General features: G+C 42.4%; 1 protein-coding gene across 1 annotated transcript in view; it reads right to left on the bottom strand.

The window, feature by feature from the left end:
- Positions 1-193: 193 nt before the first annotated feature.
- skiv2l (SKI2 homolog, superkiller viralicidic activity 2-like) overlaps positions 194-22,413 on the bottom strand; it is a 28,341-nt gene continuing 6,121 nt past the window's right edge. Inside the window, exons 13-30 of the mRNA XM_010900176.5 lie at positions 21,879-21,963; positions 21,684-21,790; positions 20,926-21,072; positions 20,741-20,837; positions 20,058-20,270; positions 19,830-19,940; positions 15,346-15,457; positions 14,054-14,172; positions 12,355-12,486; positions 11,840-11,977; positions 11,421-11,525; positions 10,741-10,876; positions 8,607-8,733; positions 6,868-7,078; positions 4,848-4,958; positions 2,471-2,689; positions 1,027-1,167; positions 194-735 (exon numbers count right to left, since the gene is read on the bottom strand). Coding sequence (XP_010898478.1) covers positions 535-735; positions 1,027-1,167; positions 2,471-2,689; positions 4,848-4,958; positions 6,868-7,078; positions 8,607-8,733; positions 10,741-10,876; positions 11,421-11,525; positions 11,840-11,977; positions 12,355-12,486; positions 14,054-14,172; positions 15,346-15,457; positions 19,830-19,940; positions 20,058-20,270; positions 20,741-20,837; positions 20,926-21,072; positions 21,684-21,790; positions 21,879-21,963 — 2,512 coding nt within the window. The 3' untranslated portion in view covers positions 194-534. The remainder of the gene's footprint in view (positions 736-1,026; positions 1,168-2,470; positions 2,690-4,847; positions 4,959-6,867; positions 7,079-8,606; positions 8,734-10,740; positions 10,877-11,420; positions 11,526-11,839; positions 11,978-12,354; positions 12,487-14,053; positions 14,173-15,345; positions 15,458-19,829; positions 19,941-20,057; positions 20,271-20,740; positions 20,838-20,925; positions 21,073-21,683; positions 21,791-21,878; positions 21,964-22,413) is intronic.

The following is a 22,413-nucleotide window of genomic DNA, read 5'->3' as shown; positions in this document are numbered from 1 at the left end:
ATTCACTCAGTGTGAAGCAGCTTGATGTGGTGATGTAGATTAACACTTTGCTGGACATGAGCATGACTGTAGCAAGGTTGTTGATTTTGATCAGGTATAAACGTAAATTATATATTTTACTGTACCATGTATAAAAGCACTAAGTCTCATCCACACCAAAAACCTTAGGGAACAAAAAGCAAAGGCACTCCAACTTTGTACAGGCTATGTTTTATTACTGTACAATAAATTACAATCAACAGTTCATGTCCACATCTAGCAATTCCCCTTTGGTCTATATTGTTTAAGAGCAGCCCATGTCCAGGAATTTCATCAAGACTGTAAACAATAGCATGTGCATTCATACCCATACCCTCACGCAGACACACCCTCAAACACCACACAGAACGTTCCAGCATCTCACTTGGCTTAGGCAGCGGGGCACCTTTCAATCTCGCCTGCAGTACAAAAGCAATCTACGTCCCCTTCCGTTCCAGCCATCCACTAGGACGGCACGTCCCCTCTCGACCTGCTACATGAACGCTACGCCCCATCTCAATGTGTGTACAGCGAGGCGGTGAACACGATGTCCCTGCGGATGGCCAGGGAGGCCTTCTCCATCTTGCTGCCCAGGACAGAGTCGCCCACGATGCGGGCCGCCTGGCGTACCTCCTTCAGCACCTCGTCCAGCCTCTGGATGCAACGCACCACGGTCCCCTCCTGGACGTCTGTCAGCTGGGCGATCTCCGCAAATGGCTGGGAAAGGAAGTAGGGAGACCAGTTAGTTCAGTCACAGTTCCATGGTGGGAAAGGACAGTAGAGGCCGTGGTCCCTTCTACTTAACTAAAGCAAAAGTGTCAGTTAGCGTGAACTCGAGAGACAGTGAGACGCTTGAGAGAAAGCATTATGTGATAGACCTAATTCCGGTCGTCGAAGAACTTCTAAATAAACATGCTCAATCTGTGTCCGGAAAAGATGATTGAAAATAGCTTGGCACATAGAATGATTGGAGCGGCATTAATATGGGTTTCCTAACACGTCACTCACCATGCCTCTGGCCCAGCAGTAGACCACCTCGGTGAGACCAAACTTGAATTGGCTCACAAACTCCTCAGCCGTCTGTGCTATCCCACATTCCCTCTGGAGCTCGCCAATACGCTGAGCCACCGCTAGCACTCTCTCGATGCCCTGTGTGTAAGAGAAGTAGGGATGAATTGATTGAAGGAAGTCACTGAGTTGGGTAATATATGTAGGGGCAGAAGAAAGAAGATGAAGAGAAGGAGGGCCGGCGTGATGAATGAGAGGGAAATGGATATAAATAGAGAAGAATGATAAAAGGGGGAAAAGAGAGAGGACAAGGGAAGAGAGGGAAAAACAGAAAAGGGGAGAGGGAAAGAAAAAGAGAAAAAGATTGGCGACAGAAGAAAAAAAAAAAGGATGACAGCAGGAAAGAGAGATTGTGAAAGGACAGACGAAAGGCAGACAGACACAAATCAGATTTACAAAGAGCCCTCATACACATAACCCATTCCAATCACATCTGTCCTACTTTTCCCCCCGACTCAAACCTCAGCAACTCTCAAGTGTAGAGCTGCACGTTGTCAGAAATCCTACCCAGAATGCACTGTCACCTGCGTTCGGCGAACATGTTCCACGTCATTGTTTCTCTGTTCGGTGCCACTTGCACCTGGGATGGCACCCCTACAAAACACTCCAGACAGGACTCTCTTCCACGGTCATCACTAATTCAGGCCTCTTTAGAGCACTTTTATGTTTCATGGCTGCTCAACAAGACACATTTATGTCCGGTGCGTGTCCTTGCAGGAGGGTAAAATAGCCGCAGGTGTCTAGCTCAGTGGTTATGGTGCCAGGTAGCCTAGCAGTTAGAAACATTTGGCCAGGAACTGAAAGCCTGCTAGATCAAATCCCAGAGCAGACAGAGGAACAAGGCAGTTCGCAAAAAGTTTGGTTAACCAGTGAATTAACATAATCATGCCACAATCCTGTGACACACTTAACTGTATGTGTTATTCAATGTATATTTGTATTTAATTTCTAGTATGCCTGTCTCACGTCCAGTCTATATCCAGTGACATATTAAGAGTTCTTGCATAATTCCACCAATCTGACATAGGGAACAGATGCAAAACACAAACACAAACAAAAACATATTTGTTTTACCATCCTTGTTGGTACCAGAAAACCAGAAACATATATTACCAATCCCCTAACCCTTAACCTAAATTAACATCAGTAACCAAACCTTTATGCCGGAAAATAACCTAGCCCTAACGCTTTATAACGCTGTAATACTTAAACCAAAAATTAATATTTGTAATACTAACCACAAATGCACACCACAGAAATAGCTTTTTTTTCTCCTATTAGGACTGCCTAAAAACAAAACAACTTGTGGGCACCAACTTGTCAGGTTTTACTATCTTTGTGGAGTCCACACACATTCCCTGCCCCCAGCCCTCTATTCTCATACCTCCTGCAGGGTGTTGGTAATGTGGGGCTCCACCTGGGTCTTCTGTTGAAAGACCAGACAGGACAGCAGCGCAGCGCTTTCCTCCGGGGCCAGGGGACTCAGTGCGTTCTCGAACAGCAGCTCAGTGAGGAGCAGCTCATGGCTACTGATCTGGCAGGCCACGCGACCTTTCAGCTGCACCGCGCGGCTCTTGTCCACATACTTCAGTTCCTCAAGCACCTGGGATTGGAGTACATTGACTGTATTACTGCAGTTGGTGATGGGTTTTTCACAAACTGCACACACTATCAAAGCTCAGGTCTTAGAAAGTTATTCTGGTCCACATGCCATGCATTTTGTTTAGGTTACTTTTTATCCCAGGCCTTCTCATAATTTGTTCAGGTAAATGTTTGTAATCTGAAATAATGGCAAGTACCTTTTAAGGCGTTATATTAGAGGTTGCTTGATTTAACCATGATTTAGGGTAGATCTTTAGGCACTTTGGGGAATGTTCCCTATGAACTGTGCACATTCACAGAAACGCACCTCCTCCAGGACTGTCACACAGAAGCACAAGATTAATCAATTTGCCTTATTAGTCTGCACTATATGTAACAGATTGTTTAGTATCAGTCCTTTTTCAAAACAAACAAAGCAAAACAAATTATAACAGATTTAGATTTAAGCAGAGCCAGACCAAGTGAAAATTCCAAGCTCACATGGAATGGAGACCTGAATGGGCACTGAATGTCCTAGTAATCAAAAGCTATTTCTATGTAAAAATAAACAGAATAAGCTCCATAGGTTTGTTGGTAGAGCACTCTGATATGCCTACATAATGATTAAATAACCACAATAGCCTATTTGTTACGGTCTAAAATGCTAAATTAAAGTCTCAGTCTTCACAGTAAACAGAAATGTGCTCAGGATCAGGCTCAATAAAAATGCTCTCTATTCCAATCACTGCTGTCTCAGTCATTTCAATACTGGATTACCTGGGAAATTAGCCTTTTTTTTTTGACAAAGTGCTTGAAAAGGCATTGAAATTAATATATCTCTTATCAGAGCATAATTTCCTCCCTTGCTCTAAATCTCAAAGTGATTTAGCCACTTGTCTCCCGTTGTCATGTTCTCCCTCCCTCACTGCAGCAATTACTCTGTCAAAAACGCAGGTGAAGGTTAATCCAGCAATGGAAATTCATATTTACAAGTACTAGGTTTCGCTAAAGGTGAATAATATTATTATTGACTCCATATTCATATCGACAACAAACGTTTGTTTGTTGTGACCGTTCCTAGTTTAGAAGCTGAAAACACACTGGTCTTTTCAATTCACTTCAGGGGTGCTACTGTACTGCACATCTTGGTTTTTGTTTACCTACCAATAACTATTATGTACAATTATCTTTAAATAGCATATATTTGTTAGCCAGCTAGCTGTCTGTCTTCTGATATTATTCCTTGACTGACCCATGTTTGACTTTTAACAAAGTTATTAATCCAGGACATTTCTAAAGGACAACATGTCGTTTTTTTTCTATTTATAACTTTGCCAAATGTTTTTCCTAAAATTAAAGTACCTGAAAGTGTTCTGGCTCAAAGCAGGTAAGGCAGCAGTTGATTTCTATATTCAGCCAAAAACAACACCCTATGTTCCAAATCATATATACTTGGCCATAACAAAGATAGCGTTGCATGGGGAATTCCTCTAATTTTCTACAAAGACCCATTGATATCTCTTGACCATATCTCATGACCATTTTTTTTCATTCATTCACATGTATTCTAGTTCCACCGAGAGGAAAGGCTAACTTATACTACAGAATTCCATTGAGGGGTTACCACTTTTTTGTCATGGCAATAACGACATTGTTGTCACTCTAATACTGCTAAATTATCATAGTAAATAGTCTACAGCTTTTAAACTATGTATGGTAGAGACGTTTTGGACTGTTGTTTTTCTGATGCAATCCTCTATTGAATTAGGCTATCTTCATTAACTTTAAATAAATGTATAGTTTAATGGGTGAAGTAAAAGCAATGAAAGAGAACTTCAGCACATGAGTGTGTGAATACATGGGTCTGGTTTACTTTCTGGATACTTAAGTACAGAGATAATACTTGATATATAGTATGTGGTTAATATCAATGTTTTAAAGTTAATAAACAATATCTGGTGATATTACTCCGGTTAGGTGAAGTCCTTAAAAATAAGAGAATGGTGCCTTGAAAATATTTTGAATTGGATTTAGTCAATTCTGTATGAACCCTGAGACAATAACAGGTCCCATGAATTGCACATACTAGCCAAGGCTTGTGAACACCATGGGCAACAAACAGAGCTATGGGGGGACAGGCACTGGATGCACATTGGAGACAACAGGAGTTAAAAATATACCTTGATTCTCTGATTGTACTCTGGTAGCAAAGACAGGGACTGGTCCGAGGTGAGGTAGAGCAGTTGGTCCAATTCCTCCTGAACCTTCATCCTCTCCTGCACCCGTAAAAACTTACAGAGGAAGAAAATTGGAGAAAGTCAATGCAGATACACTGCATCATTTTTTAAAACCAGTTTTTCTAAAAAGGCTACAAGCTCAGTTGGCAGCAATAGTGCAATGCATAATTATTAATCATTTGGACAGTTCTGTTGTTTTGGACCTGTACTCCAGCACATTCAATTTTAAATTATATAATGCAGAAGGGGTACAATTACAGACTGTGGGTATTTTTTATCCATATTGGATTAACCATTTAGAAATAACATTATGTTTTGAACAAAGTCCCTCTATTTTGGATAATCTTAAAATCAGAGTTGCAAGCTTTGAATATTGCTGTCCATCAATTACATTTTCTTTAACTTTGGAAATGCTGGCTAGGTTGGGCAAGGATTTTTTTAGTAGAAAGAAATCTTGTGTGAAAGGGTGAAGACTTGAACTAGACACTTGCTCCACCCAGCCATCACTTCCCACATATAACATATCCAGGCCAGATAGATGTAGATAGAGGTCAAGTGAACAATGTTGCCTCTTCATTTTCTCTGCGCCAAGGGATATGTGAATACCAACAATACTCTGCACCTGTAAAAACATCAGCTAAACTATGTATGCAACAAAAGAAAACAGACGTGATTTAAATAACCATTGGAACAACCATTAATAACCTTTTAAATAACTAACAACAACCATCAAACTTTGTTGTCTCAGTTTACAAAAGGCACAACTTAGGCACTATGTTCACAGAAAGAAGGGCCTTGCTCGCACTCATTCAATCACTATCTCCCAAAGCAATTATAACCCAGCAGCAGAACAGAGCCCACTGTCGTTCTGACTGATGGATTTAATGATATGCAGTCCTAATGCATCCCCTTGACGAGCCACACAGCGGTGATGTGTGACTCTGCTCTCTTTGCACGGGTAATTATAGAACCCGCCTGCTCTGCTGTTCTCCTCTCATCCTGCCTCTCGAACAAGGAAACTAAATATCTAACAAGGATTGGAAATGGGCTTGACACTAAATACCGGTAGGCTTTTAAAGTACATTAAAGGGGTAAGTTATGACTGGGCTAAATAGGCTAGTAGAATTAAATGTAGATTCCACCCTAAATAGATAATGACAGGAAAATGTATACATTTTCATGAGGCACATGAAAACAATTCCTGAGAAAAAGAAATTTTAACGCAGCACAGTTCTAGAACGGTTAAGAACTAATCTTTCTGGTGGAACGAGTATTATAAATTACAGTTGACACGTAAGTATACTTAAAATAAGACATATTGTATATTTTTCTTCCTTTATCAACATAAGTTGAGTAATAGGGTTTAACATGATTAGATTGTATTGAAATATAGTAACAAACAAATGACCCAACAGCAAAATAAACATGATCATGAATACTGCATAACGCACGCCACAAGGTTAAACCTACAAAGACTATCTTAAAACTACATACTGTATGTCCAAAGTAGCGATTAATCCTACTAAGACAAACTTAAAACTAGGCAATAAGGCTGACTTAAGAATGCCAAAAATTCTAGTCTGACACGTTACTGTGACAAATCCCCATAGAAAGTGGAAAAAGATATTAATCACTAAGCATCTCTCAGAAGCAGTGTTGATCTAGAATCAGTTGGAGCCTCTCCATATAACCTCAATTGTTATATAGAAGCCAACAGATCCTAGCTCAATACCGCTCTTGTTAATACAGGTCCCGAAGGAAAGACTGAAACAAAAAAAGAAAGTTAAAGAAACCTTAGTGGAAAATAAATGAGGGAGAGAAAAGAGGACGGAGCAGAACCCAGGTGTGGGGTGTGTGTGGTGAGAGTCTGTCAGACATTCCTGTTTGTTAAACAAGTGCTCCAACATCATTACTCCACGGTCAGTTCAGTGAACCACACACTCTCCAAGCCCATGTCCCACACCTGTTCTGAGAAGGTTGGTGAGTGGCTGCAGCTGAAGTCTTTGAGGGTGTCCTTCAACGCGCGCACCCTCATGGTGCCCTCCACCACGTCTACGCTCTTCAGCTGGAGGTCGTTCACCGGGTCGAGGCTTGCAACCCCGTCCGGGTTGGCCTCCGCTAATCGCAGAAGCTCCTGTGTCGCCGTGGAGATGGCTTGGCCTGGTGGATCAAGCCTGACAGAAGGAAAAGGAGTTAGAACGGGATAAGGAATCTAAATATAAATTTACACCGATCAGCCGTAACATTATGACCACCTATTGTATTATATTGTGAAGGTCCCCCTTTTGCCACCAAAACAGCCCTGACCCGTCGAGGCATGGACTCCACTAGACCTCTGAAGGTGTGCTGTGGCATCTGGCACCAAGTTAGCAGCAGATGAAGTCCTGTAAGTTGCGAGGTGTGGCCTCCATGGATCGGACCTGTTTGTCCAGCACATCCCACAGATGCTTGATTGGACTGAGATCTGTGGAATTTGGAGGCCAAATCAACACCTTGATCTCGTTGTTGTTTTCCTCAAACCATAGAGGACATTTTTGCTTTGTGGCAGGGCGTATTATCCTGCTGAGACAGGCCAATGCCATCAGGGAATACCGTTGCCATGAAAGGGTGCACATGGTTTGCAACAATGCTCAGGTAGGTCGTACGTGTCAAAGTAACATCCGCATGAATGGCAGGACCCAAGGTTTCCCAGCAGAACATTGTCCAAAGCATCACACTGCCTCCGCCAGCTTGCCTTCTTCCCATAGCGCATTCTGGTGCCATGTGTTCTCCAGGTACGCGACGCGCACACACACCCGAAAGAAAATGTGATTCATCAGACCAGGCCACCTTCTTCCATTGCTCCGTGGTCCAGTTCTGATGCTCATGTGCCCATTGTAGGCAATCTCGGCAACAGGGGTCCGCATGGGAATCCTGACTGGTCTATGGCTACGCAGCCCCACACGCAACAAACTGTGAAGCACTGTGTTTTCTGACACCTTTCTATCAGTACCAGCATTAACTTTTCCAGCAATTTCAGCTACAGTAGATCATCTGTTGGATCGGACCACCCCTACGTGCATCAATGAGCTGTGCCGCCATGACCCAGTTTACCGCTTTTCCTTCCTTGGACCACTTTTGATAGGTACTGGCCACTGCAGACTGGGAAAACACCACAAGGTCGGAAGTTTTGGAGATGCTCTGACCCAGTCTTCTAGCCATCACAATTTGGCCCTTGTCAAAGTCGCTCAGATACTGACGCTCGCCCATTTTTCCAGCTTCAAACACATCAACTTTGAGAACAGAATGTCCACTTGTTGCCTAATATATCCCACCCAGTGACAGGTGCCATGATAATGATATCATCAGTGTTATTCACTTCACCTGTCAGTGGTCATAATGTTATTGCTGACCGGTGCATGCATATGCATATATATATAAAAAGAATAACAAATATTATAATAAAAAAATTGTTACGAGTACATTTTCTCTTTGCGTCAAATGATATTTCTGCAATTCAGGTAACTTGGTGTATGGACATTTTTGTGGTCATGGAGACATTGCGCACGTACGATCATTGGCTTTGTCTAAATTGTATTTATTTATTCATTTGGTTAACTATTCGTTCTTGTCGAAGCATCAGCTAGACTTCCCGGGGACCATGCAAAACAATGAATAAAACAGAAAACTGACAAGAACAGTCAAACAAAGTTGCCCACACACCTAAAGCGTGGCTGCTGCCTCTTGTTGTAGTTGTCGATGATTCGTTCTGGGATGACCTTCAGCGTCTTGACTGTGATGGCAGATATGTCCTGTAGCTTTAGCTTCTGGACTGTGTGACTGCAGGGACCTATTGGATCGTACACAACAAACACAACCCTTATTGGTTATTTCTATATATGGTTTATTTTTCACAGCATCTAATTTGTGATAGAGGCTCTGCTCTGCCAGCTGACTCAGGACAATCGATGTTGACGTGTCACCTGAAGCACATCTGATGCCTGTCCAACCATGAATCTATACCGGAATCCTTTACGCTCCTCAAGAAACGCACACTTCTGCCTTCAACTTTATTGGCCTCAAAGGATGGCAAGAAACCACAAGGAGTAGACAGAACTCGAGGAGGCAAGGCGAAAACATTCCAATACTAACCCCAGAATGGTTTAATATAAAATTTCTCTCTGCTTGTATAGGACAAAATTGTATGTAATCCATCAATTATACATTGCTCCAAAAAATTAAGGGATCACATAATCGTCAAAGTACAACACCAACTCAATTCAACTCCAGGGATCTGTCTAGTAAGGAAGAATAAGCGATTGTGAATCAATGTCACCAGTTTGTTGCAAATGAAAGTGACAACAACTGCACTGGAGAGGCAACTGCAAGACAACCCCCAAAAAGGGAATGGTTTTGCAGGTGGTGTCCAAAGACAATTGCGCTCTCCTTATCCTTACTGACTGATTCTTCTCTAGATTTGCATTTTGCTAGTGTCCTTTTGCTAGTGTCCTTGTTACCTGCAACCCATTCAGGTTGCACAGGCAATCCAGCTCCTCCAGGATGGTACATCCATACGTGCCATCAAAATGTTTGCTGTGTCTCCCAGAACAGTCTCAAGAGCATGGAGGAGATACCAGGAGATGGGCCGTTACACGAGGAGAACTGGACAGGGCCATAGAAGGGCATCAACCCAGCAGCAGGACCGGTATCTGCTCCTTTGCGCAAGGAGGAACAGGAGGAGCACTGCAAGAGCCCTACAAAATTACCTCCAGCGGGCTACTGGTGTGTGTGTTTCTGACCCAACTGTCAGAAACAGACTCCATGAGGGTGGCATGAGTGCCTGACATCCTCTAGTGGGACCTGTCCTCACAGCCCTGCACTATGCAGCACAACTGGCATTCGCCAGAGAACACCAGAATTGGCAGGTCCGCCACTGGCGCCCCGTTCTCTTCACAGATGAGAGCAGGTTAACGCTGAGCACGTGACAGATGTGAAAGAGTCTGGAGATGTCATGGTGAATGTTATGCTGCCTGCAACATCATCCAGCATGACCGGTTTTGGCAGTGGGTCAGTGATGGTCTGGGGAGGCATATCCTTGGAAGGTCGCACAGACATTCACGTGCTAGTCAATGGTACCCTGACTGCTGTTAGGTACCGGGATGAAATTCTCATGGTCAGACCCAACGCTGGTGCATTGGCCCTGGTTTCCTCCTGGTGCAGGACAATGCCTGGCCTCATGTGGCCAGAGTGTGTAGGCAGTTCCAGGATGATGAAGGCATTGATGACATTGACTGGTGCTCACGTTCCACAGACCTGAATCCAATTGAGAACCTCTGGGACGTTATGTATTGGTGGATCAGACGCCGCCAAGTAGTGCCACAGACTGTCCAGGTTCACTGATGCCTTGATCCAGGTCTGGGAGGAGAACCCCCAGGACACCTTCTGCCGTCTCATCAGAAGCATGCCCAGACATTGTCGGTAGTGCATACAGGCACGTGGGGGCCATACACACTACTGAGTCACATTATGAGTTGCTGTGATGAAATTCACACAAGTTGGAACAGACTGATTTCAACTGTATACTTTGATTTTCGGTGTGAGTTTGAATCCATCCCTCAATCAGTTGGTGAATTTGGTTTCCATTGATCGCTGTTATGTCATTTTGTGCTAAAACAATTACACAATGTACCGTAAAGATTTAGATCTTTAATATATTTAGTTCATTGAGACCCAATGTGTGATTTAAGTGTTCCCTTCATTCTTTTTAGAGCAGTGTACATTGATTCTGTGCAAAAATGTGCATTTAAAGAGACGTGTGTGCGTGTGTTTACATGAAACAATCTGTGCACCAACTGACCCTCGGGTATGAAGAGGGCAGTGTTGTAGAGGTGAGGGAAAGCACTGGCGTTGGGGCCATCTCCTCCTCCTTCCTCGTTGTTCTTCTCACAGATTATTAGAGTTGTAAAAGTACGATTTACTGAATCATTCGACACCTAAGAGAAAAATGAAAGGAGTGAAAACGAGAAAGATTTACATATGGAGTGTGTAAGACACGCCAAGCCACAAATACAATTTCAATCTCAAACTCTTTCACATACATTTTAAAGGATTCTGAATATTTTCTTAATATATTCAGTTCTGTTATGAAGAATATGGTGTAGAAGACATTGATTAAGATTTGATCTAACTTTATTTAAAAAGCACAATTTGAAAACGAGAGCCCGAAAGAATAAAAAATATTAAAACACAGGAAGCAGCGGATGTCTTGGTCTGGTGGACTAAACATTAAAAAAGAAAGTTGGATCCGCAGTGACTATTCTGTTTAAAAGACAGATAGCTGAATATTGGAATGTATTTTTGTAAAAACATTTACAGCGTATTTCAAACAGACTCCCAGACATTTAACATACATATCAGAAAACAGTATCTGACTGAAATAGTCAAATAACATAATATACATCTGAGTTGTGCGTTGGAAAATTCTGTCTTACATCCAAAAACATTCTGAAGCCCAAATGTGCGCAAGCCCACACACACCTGCAAGATGACTCCAAGGGCGTTGAAGTGCTGTTTGTTGTTGACCACCACCACTCGTCCCACAGACAGAGCTTTCAAGCCATTCACTGACCCCAGCACTGCACACTAAAAACAAGACAGACAATTGAGAGATAGTCTCAGTAATGGTATACCAAAAACATAACACTTGTGGAATCCATGTGGAATCAACTGTTGTGAGTTCCATTGTAGGTATATGTAGTGTATATGGCCTGTGTTTTAGTCCCATTGTTGTGGTTGTGTCTGAAATCATGTGTCTGTACACACGCCCCTGCATATTTATAAATATAAAAAATAACATAGTTAAGGTACTTAATGCTGATTGGATGAAGCCACATTCCAGCTGTGTGAATATCAGACAATATACTTCGGATATGGCGCAAATGTGCGTGTGTGTATACCTGCAGGGCCTCTGTGGTGATGCGGAGCTCCGTGACGATGTAGTAGTATGGCAGCAGATCAGACAGCTGACCCTCAGTGTCCAGGGGAGGGAGGGAAGACAGAGTCTGTTTCAGACGACTTATCTGCTTCTCATGAGCCTGAGAGACAGAGAGACCAACAGAAAAAGACAGAAAGCAACAAATAGAAAGAGAGACATAGAAATAGAAAGAAAAACTTAGGTCATTATCCAGGAAAGAAATGGAGATGAATGTAGAGGATCAGAAAGCATGAGCACATTTGACATGTTACACAGTAATTTAGATTTTTTTTAATAAACTAGCTGACACAGTTAGCCCACAATGCAGCTCACCACAGTCCCAAAGTTGCTCCTGAAATTATGAGCCAAATCTAAGTTGGGGTTAGGTGAAGGCGCTAGACTTGGAAAACCAAAAGTTGGAAAACGTAATCAATTGCTGCTGTGTCATCCATCTCTCGTCTTGTGTCCCAGGTGCTCATGGGTAATGTAGTATGGTACCTGTGTGTCCCTGTGGCTCTCTGAGAAGCTCCTCCTCATCATGTCGGTGACTTGGAGGGCCTCCACACGCAGCAGGTTGAGGATCATGGTGTAGGTCAGCCTGAACTGGGACTGTAGCAGTGTGGGTTTCCCCTGGAAGGGTCATTCAAAATGTACATTTTAGAAATTTTGCAGATGGCCTAATCCAAAGCTTGGGGATTCAAAACAGTGGCTTTTCAGTGAGGGAAGCCAACCGTATTCCATTATTAACCCTTCCAAACCCTGGACCACAGTTATATAGGAACAGCCATTGCCTAAAACTGCTATTGAGCAATGGCAGTTAGTGTTCGGCTCAAAGAACTGCTTGAACGAAAAACAACTGATCCAAAATGGCAGTGAGCAGAGAGATGATCTGCTTTTGTACCCCACAGTATAGAAGATTCTTCTCTTGATCCAGGAAGGGTTTTGTATGGAATAGTCCACCATAAAGTGCCATATTAAAGAGGTTGGTTAAAAATAAGACAAGGCCCTCATCCATTTAACAAGGCAACCTAGGTGGTCAATTTCTTAAACTGAACCCTATTCTCAATCCCTTATTGAGAAAGCATTTTATGATGATAAAAAGGCTGAACTCAAGAAAAATCACGTCAGACCTTTTTTCTTCCCTTCAATAAGACCTTGTAGCCAACAATATTTTGGTGAAAAAACAATGGATCATTTAGCTGAAAGATTGGTGCATTAGTCTTCACACCCAGGGAACACTCAAGACTATCATTAGTGAAGATTGTATAGATCAAGACGTCACACCAAAATTTATGACAGGCTAAGAAGAAAGCTCATCAGGGAAGCTCCCAAGAGGCCAAAGGAATATTCACCACAAGTTTAAGCTGTGCAGTGAGGTAGATGTCAGGACAGAAGCCATTATTCACAATAAAGAACATCCAAGCCTGTATACATTTCCATGTGGTCTGATGAGACCAAAAAACTTTTGGCCTTAATTCCAAAGGATGTTTCGCATGTTTGAAGTAATGAGAAAACAGTCCATAACCCCAAGTACACAAGGTCAATGGCTGGACCTCAATTCTACAGAAGATCTGTGCACTGACCTAGAGGTCTATGCACTGGATATCCCCTAACCATTTCACTGAAATAATCCATGTGTGCTTTGTTAATAGAGAACTATTCAAACAGACATACAGCTATAACCCAAGCAAAAGGTGCTTTCCACAAAATGGAAGTTGTTGGGTGTGCACACTTATGGAAACCAAGTCATTGACAAATGATCCACTTGTTTTTCATTTAATCATTGCTGGTCACAAGATCTTATTGAAGGCGAAAGAAGGTCAAACATAATTTGTCTTGATTTTATTCTTTACATCAACGAAAGCTACATTTTCAATAACGATGTAGACTATTGAGATTCAGTGTAGTGTGGGAATAGGGCTCCATTCAGGAAACACAATAGGCTCGTCACGATGAAGGAGCACTGAGAGAGTGAGCTGGAAGCAGCCTGTTTAGGGACTTTGAAATTGAAATACGAAAATATGGGATTTTCATAATTATACCCTTGGTAGAACAGAGACCCCTTTTTAATTTGATGAGTTATCCTCTCACCCTTGAGAAAGGTAAGCCAAGTAACACCCTTGTAAAAAGATAGTTCCCAAGTTGTGATTTGCATATTGAGTAGAATGAGAACTCTACGAAGCAGTGAAATTCTCACCAGCATCATGACGTGAAGGTCCCCCATGTTATGCACACCGGACTTGCAGAGGATGATGACGGTGCCTGTGGCGTCTAGACCTCTCCTCCCCGCTCTACCAGCCATTTGGATGTATTCACCTGAGGGAGGAGGGGGAGAGGAAAAGAGAAAGAGAGAAACACAGAGAGATAGACAGCCAGGGAGAGACAGACAGACAGAGAAACACAGAGAGACAGACAGCCAGGGAGAGACAGACAGACAGAGAAACACAGAGAGACAGACAGCCAGGGAGAGACAGACAGACAGAAAAACACAGAGAGATAGACAGCCAGGGAGAGACAGACAGAGAAAAGAAATTGTCAGAACCCAAGCCAAAAAACGATTTTCTTGTCTCCTCTAAAACATCAAAGAGAAAAATTGAGATGAGAGAAATTGAAGTGACATCAGATTCAAAGACTTCCTGTAAGTTCCCATGCTGTCCTTTTCTATCCATTTCAAATTCTCCTCATTTGAATGTATGTGTGAATTGGCTGTTAAAGATGCAGTCTGGGACCTTTGCAATTATAAAAATGGACTGGATGTGTAATATGTTGTTTATATGTGCATAATTTATCATTTGAATCACTATCATATTCTCAGTGAGCCATGAAATTCCAAATTTTAAAGCAAGTGGTTAAGATGACATGGGGCACAAATTGGCACATAGATGAAATGTCTGGGATGCTTGACACCTTTAACAATGCCAATTCTGCAAAGAGTGGCAAGAAACACAGACTGCCTCTCTAATTCAAGAATGCCTACAATACTACAAAGCCTGTGGGTATTTCTTTGAAATTCCTTTTGCTGTAATAAGTGTTGGTTTACGGTTTGCTTCCACTGAAGGTAAGAAATGAATACAAAAAGATATACAGCGATACAGACAGAGACAGTGAAAGTGATACAGACACACATGATTACCTCAATCAAATGGCCCAGCTCTGCCACAAACTCCTTCTATCCTTAAAAAAAGATCTCACCTTGTGTAACAATCAGATAAATGCCTACTAATTAGTAATCCCAATCAGGATGAGGTGCAGGTGAGCAGCAGGTCATTTGAGGAGGGGAATGCACTGCCCAGTCTGCTTCAATGTGCCAGAATCAATGGTCTGTCTCAATTTGTCTTCGAAGACCAATTATTTTTTGGGAAGGTAAGTCTTTTTAGAGGGAAGGAGGTTTCAGATTGATGACTAAGACTGAAACTCCTTTAAATGAAATGGATCACGTTTGACAATGTTTGCACGGAAAAAGAAAGGGAGTGGAGCAAAGGAACCTACCGGGCAGCAGGTTTCTAAAGCCAGTGCCATCGTGTTTCCGAATGCTGTCAAACACTACTGTCCTGGCTGGCATGTTCACTCCCATTGCAAATGTCTCAGTGGCAAACAGAACCTAAAAGACAAGGAATATGTCAGGAATGGTTCTATAACAAACCAGGACAAAAAGATATGGGATTTTTACTAAATCAAATCCATAGAGCAAGAAAAAAGACAGAGCAAAAAAAATATGAATATGACTTAGTGCCTGAGTGCCACATTTTGTTGTCTTACAGACTGATTTATTATTTTGCCATCAGCTCACACAAAATACCCCATAATGAAAAAGTGAAAACTGTTATTAGAACTTGGTAACAATTTACTGAAAATAAAAAAACTGAAATATGTAATGTACATAAGTATTCAGACCTTTTCTTCAGTACTTTGTAGAATGACTTTTGTTATGGAAATTTTGAACTAAGGTGCATTTGAGAAATGTCTGTATTTCCATTGGCTGATATGTAAATCTGTACTTTGATTGTGACACACATGTCTGTATAATATCAGAGGATTATTAGGTATTTGGGCCATGTCCTCCTGCCTAGAAGAAGGATGTATTCTTTGTCGCCATATACATGTATGAATGAGTTACTAGTTAAAGATGCCGAGAGGGGTCTGGTGTTTGAATAGGAGACATCCTTGACCGGCACAGGTGGATTAGAGGGGTACTCGTAAATCTGTATAACCCTTTAGTGTCTCTGTTGACTATTCAGACATTGTGTCTCCTCAGGTGTTGAGAAGGATAAGGTGGGGGGACAGCCCGCCCTTTGGGTAAACTCTTGTGACAAGACCGATGGCAGCATCTTACCACACCCCTTTTTCTATGTAATAAATACGGATTGTTCATGTATGGAGTTAGAGACTCCTCGGATGATTGACGCGTCTCTCATATTTGTATAATAGTTAATAAAACTGTTCCAAGAGAACTTTGTCTCTGTTTCTTACTCCTTTAAGAGTGACGATACATGGAATGTCCATCACACTTTTTGCAGTGATCACAGCTTTGAGTCTTCTTGGGTACACCTCTACTAGCTTTGAGTCTTCTTGGGTACACCTTTACTAGCTTTGAGTCTTCTTGGGTACACCTTTACTAGCTTTGAGTCTTCTTGGGTACACCTTCACTAGCTTTGAGTCTTCTTGGGTACACCTTCACTAGCTTTGAGTCTTCTTGGGTACACCTCTACTAGCTTTGAGTCTTCTTGGATACATCTCTACTAGCTTTGAGTCTTCTTGGAAACACCCCTACTAGCTTTGCACGACTGGATTCCTTCATTGCGGATCTGCTGGGGCTCCATCAGATTGAATGGGAGCATCAGTGAACTACAATATCCAGGTCCCCAACAAATGTTCAAGTTGATTTAACTCCAGGCTTTGGCAGGGCCATTCAAGGACATTCGCAGATTAGTTCCAAAGCCAATCAAGAATGTCTTGGCTGTGTACTTCAGTCATTGTCATGCTGAAAGATTGAAATTCCACCAAGTCTGAGGTTCTGTGCGCTCTGGATCAGGTCTTTGTATATTGCTCTGTTCATCTTTCCCTCAATCCTGACAAGTCTCTCAGTCTGTGATGCTGTGAAGCACCCCCATCAACAGTGAATAGGTGACTCTGGGATGCTGGCCTTCTAGGCAAAGTTGCAAAGAAAAAGCCTTGCCATCTCAGACTTGCCAATAAAAAGAAAAGTTTAAGATGGGCAAAAGAACACAGACAGTGGACAGAGAAAGAACTCTATCTAGAACGCTGGCACCTGGAGTCGCTTCTTCACTGTTGACCTTGAGACCGGTGTTTTGCGGGTACTATAAAATGAAGCTGTCTGTTGAGGACCTGACACTCTAATGTATTTGTCCTCTTGCTCAGTTGTGCACAGGGGCATCCAACTCCTCTTTCTATTCTGGTTAGAGCCAGTTTGCGCTGTTCTGTAAAGGGAGTAGTACACAATGTTGGACGACTGATCTTCAGTTTCTTGGTAATTACTCGCATAGAATAGCCTTCATATCTCAGAACAGGAATAGACTAGCTAGTTTCAGAAGAAAGTTCTTTGTTTCTGTCATTTTTGAGCCTGTAATCTAACACACAATTGCTAATGCTTCAGATACTGAACTAGTCTAAAGGAAGCCAGTTTTATAGCTTTTTTAATCAGCACAACAGTTTTCAGCTGGACTAACATAATTGCAAAGTGCCATTAGAACACAGGAGTGATGGTTGCTGGTAATGGGCCTCTGTATGGCTATGTAGATATTCCATAAATAATCTGCCGTTTCCAGGTACAATAGTAATTTACAACATTAACAATGTCTACACTGTATTTCTAAACAATTTGATGTTACAGTGGAGAGAACAAGTATTTGATACACTGCCGATTTTGCAGGATTTCCCATTTACAAAGCATGTAGAAGTCTGTAATTTGTATCATAGGTACACTTCAACTGTGAGAGGCAGAATCTAAAACAAAAATCCAGAATTTCACATTTTTTAATAATTTCTTTGCATTTTGCAAGAATTCTGGCACTCACAGACCTGTTAGTTTTTCTTTAAGAAGCCCTCCTGTTCTCCACTCATTACCTGTATTAACTGCCCCTGTTTGAACTCGTTACCTGTATAAGAGACACCTGCCACACACAATCAAACAGACTCCAACCTCTCCACAATGGCCAAGACCAGAGAGCTGTGTAAGAACATCAGGGATCAAATTGTAGACCTGCACAAGGCTGGGATGGGCTACAGGACAATAGGCAAGCACCTTGGTGAGAAGGCAACAACTGTTGGCGCAATTGTTAGAAAATGGAAGAAGTTCAAGATGATGGTCAATCTCCCTTGGTCTGGGGCTCCATGCAAGATCTCACCTCGTGGGGTATCAATGATCATGAGGAAGGTGAAGGATCAGCCCATAACTACATGGCAGGACCTGGTCAATGACCTGAAGAGAGCTGGGACCATAGTCTCAAAGAAAACCATTAGTAACATGGATTAAAAAATCCTGCAGCGCACCAAGGTCCCCCAGCTCAAGCCTGCGCATGTCCAGGCCTGTCTGAAGTTTGCCAATGACCATCTGGATGATCCAGAGGAGGAATGGGAGAAGGTCATGTGGTCTGATGAGACAAAAATAGAGCTTTTTGGTCTAAACTCCACTCGCTCTGTTTGGAGGAAGAAGAAGGATGAGTACAACCCCAAGAACACTATCCCAACCGTGAAGCATGGAGTTGGAAACATCCTTTTTGGGGATGCTTTTCTGCAAAGGGGACAGGACGACTGCACCATATTGAGGGGAGGATGGATGGGGCCTTGTATCGCGAGATCTTGGCCAACAACCTCCTTTTCTCAGTAAGAGCATTGAAGATGGGTCGTGGCTGGGTCTTCCAGCATGACTACGACCCAAAACACACAGCCAGGGCAACCAAGGAGTGGCTCCGTAAGAAGCATCTCAAGGTCCTGGAGTGGCCTAGCCAGTCTCCAGACCTGAACCCAATAGAAAATCTTTGGAGGGAGCTGAAAGTCTGTATTGCCCAGCGACAGCCCCGAAACCTGAAGAATCTAGAGGTCGTCTGTATGGAGGAGTGGGCCAAAATCCTTGCTGTAGTGTGTGCAAACCTGGTCAAGAACTACAGGAAATGTATATGATCTCTGTAATTGAAAACAGAGGTTTCTGTACCAAATATTAAGTTCTGGTTTTTCTACTTATGTCATGCAATAAAAGACAAATTAATTACTTAAAAATCATACAATGTGATTTTCTGGATTTTTGTTTTAGATTCCGTCACTCACAGTTGAAGAGTACCTATGACTCCTACATGCTTTGTAAGTGGGAAAACCTGCAAAATCAGCACTGAATCAGATACTTGTTCTCCCCACTGTTTTGCTTATCTTTTGAAAACAAGGACATCTCTAAAGTGACCCCAAACTTTTGAATGGTAGTGTATATATACTTATTTTAAATACAACTCAGTCTTATTTTTAAATATAACACAATAAACACAATATTTTAAACTTATTTTAAATATAACACAATAAAATATGAAGAGGTCTGAAAAGAGGTCTGGGAAGTCCAAAATGAATATGCTTTTAGATAAGTGTCCAGTTAATGTTAAGAATAAAATAAAAATAAAATACGTTAAAGAAATTTGTAAACACACTAATCTACACCAATTTACAAAAGCAATTACGGGTCAAGGGTTTTGCTCAAGGATAGAACAGGAGATGTTTCCAGGATGTGTGGTTCATTGAAGCAACATTTTGGTTACTGGTCAGATACTATATTCCCCTAGATCCTTACTCTAAACACTTATTTGGACTACATTTGGTTGAAATTTTTGTCCAGGTTTTATAAAGAATCAATGTGTGTTAAAAAGTTAAAAGCACTTTAAATAAATTAAGGTTTCCTTTGATGAAAGAGGTAGAGAACATGAATTAGCATTTTTGTTTCAGGATACTGATCAATTGCCACATTGAGTCACCTTTACTAGCCCCCGGGAGAACAGCATCTCAATGACCTCCTTCAGGATTGGCAGGATGCCGCTGTGATGTACGCCGATCCCCCTCTTCAGCAGGTCCCTCATCAACACGATCTACATCAGAAATCAGACTGCTGACAACCATTTCTTGGCTAGATGTCCAACTGTTTATACTGTGTTATTTCTCCCAGACAGTGCAACTGAACTAGACCCAACCAGAGTGCACCCTACCTGGGGCAACTGGCGGTCCCCTCCCCTGAGCCGGCTCAGGCTTTTCTGGAAGAAGGAGTGGATCTCGCTCTTCTCGGTCGAGCTGGTCAGGTCCATGGTGGCCAATGAACGAGCATTGTCATCACAGCGCGTCCTGGAGAAAGTGAATGCCACCACAGGGGTCAGCTGGCGCTGGGACAGGAAGTGGAGGAGCGAAAGCCACACTGCCCGGTCCTGGTGCAGAGATGGAGGAGAAAGTGTGTAGGGGAGAAAAATATAATATTACAGAGATTAGATTTTGTTTTTCTTTCTCTCTCACAAAACACTCCATCCACAAAGCAATGCAGAAAAGAGATGTTCTTACAGTCTTTTGTTGCCATGGGAATAAGCAAGCTTCAGTGATGGTGAGAGAGCAGCAAGAGGCTGGTTTGAGTCAACCATCTTTACAAAAAAAAACCTGCAAATCGGTCCAGTTGGTTTTACAAATAACAATGCTCAGGCACATCTACCTTGTGAATTGACAGTAAAATTGAAATATAAAGACCCTAGAATTATCCTTTAACGCTCAAAGTTTCCAAAAACGTCCATCATTAAAACCAAACCCTCATTACTGTTCCCTGAGCGAGTGAGTCAGTGAATAAAGGAAAGAATGAAAGAGCAAAAAAAGGTGGAAAGAAAGATAGCACAAAATAAATTGTTTCTACCTGGTTTGGTGTAGTGTTCTGCGATGCATTTTTTGTCCCAAAGGACTGGGCGTGCTTACTGGTACGTTCCTTTTTGGCATCTATTGCAGCATAATACCTTAAAAACAAAATAGATACAAAGATCACTACATCACCACACAAGGACAATGTTTAGGGGGAATGGGAGAATATGTGATAGCAGGTACCCTTTGGTTTGTAAGTTGCCGGCAGCGTCCAGCAATAGAAACATCTCTTTCTGAGTCTTGGTGCTGTTTCCCGTGTACAGATAGTGTTCCAGAGGGACAGGCCTCTTCACCGTGCTGATCACATAGATGTGCTTCTTCTTGATGCGCCTGGACAGGGGAGAGGACGAGAGGAACTGAAGCAAACCAGTCACACGTCAAAGACAGTCATCCATTCTTAAGCTACCAGAGGACAAGTTCAACATATCAGAAATGACAGCCTTAAGCAATGGTTATTATGCGTTGCAACTAAGTTGAGGTTTTCCGAATGGTGTGACTTGACCAGGTAATACTCTACCTAGAATAAGGATGAGAATTTGTCACGAAGCTTCAAACAGAATTGATAACGCTGGTTAGGAGAATGCTTTTCTCCTAACCAGGTTAGTAAAAAGACAAAAGAAGTTGCCCGTCTAGACTGCTGTTCTGAAGTACTGCTGTGGCGTGGGTTTGAGGCCGACCTACTGCTCTTTCAGCAAACGCTCTCGCAATCTATCACCACTTTTCTGTCCAATAAAGCAAAACTGCCTGAAAAACTAAGTCTTATAATACAAAGTAAAAATGAAAAATAAAAAGGTGAAATTGTGTTCGTCACAGGGCCAAGAGTGATTCCTTCACATGTCACATGGTCATAAGAAAGGCCAGATATTCAAAGGGTCAGAATAGGTTAAACAAAAGATTTTCAGGAAAAACAGAAGAACTCTGGTCAAAAGTAAACAATGTACCCGATCCACTCGCTGAACTCCACGGAATTGGGAACAGTGGCACTCAGCAGAATAATGCTGACGTGATCAGGCAACATGATGAGAACCTCCTCCCACACCACTCCTCTCTACATATAAAAACACAGGAGGGGATTCAGAAACATGTTTTCTGACAACGGTGAGGTGAGAAACTTTGAAGAGATGCCAACCCCTTACCTCAGCGTCATTGATGTAGTGAACTTCGTCAAAGATCACCCACTCTAAATCACGTATGACCTCTGAACCGTTATAGAGCATGGACCTATGAGAGAGACAGAGACAGAGACACAGGCAGACAGACAGAGACACAGGCAGACAGACAGACAGAGACACAGGCAGACAGACAGACAGAGACACAGGCAGACAGACAGACAGAGACACAGGCAGACAGACAGAGACACAGGCAGACAGATAGACAGAGACACAGGCAGACAGATAGACAGAGACACAGGCAGACAGATAGACAGAGACACAGGCAGACAGACAGACAGACAGAGAGAGAGACACAGGCAGACAGACAGACAGACAGAGAGACACAGGCAGACAGACAGAGACACAGGCAGACAGACACAGGCAGACAGACAGACAGACACAGGCAGACAGACAGACAGACAGACAGACAGACACACAGAGAGACACAGGCAGACAGACACAGAGAGAATGTCTCAGTCAGCCAGTAAACACGAAGCATCAGTCAGAGTTCCATTAATTT

Source organism: Esox lucius, chromosome 10 (assembly GCF_011004845.1).
Source record: "Esox lucius isolate fEsoLuc1 chromosome 10, fEsoLuc1.pri, whole genome shotgun sequence".
Classification (NCBI taxonomy): domain Eukaryota; kingdom Metazoa; phylum Chordata; class Actinopteri; order Esociformes; family Esocidae; genus Esox; species Esox lucius.
Note: the sequence above shows the minus strand (reverse complement) of the source record. Positions and strands in the feature narration are given on the sequence as shown.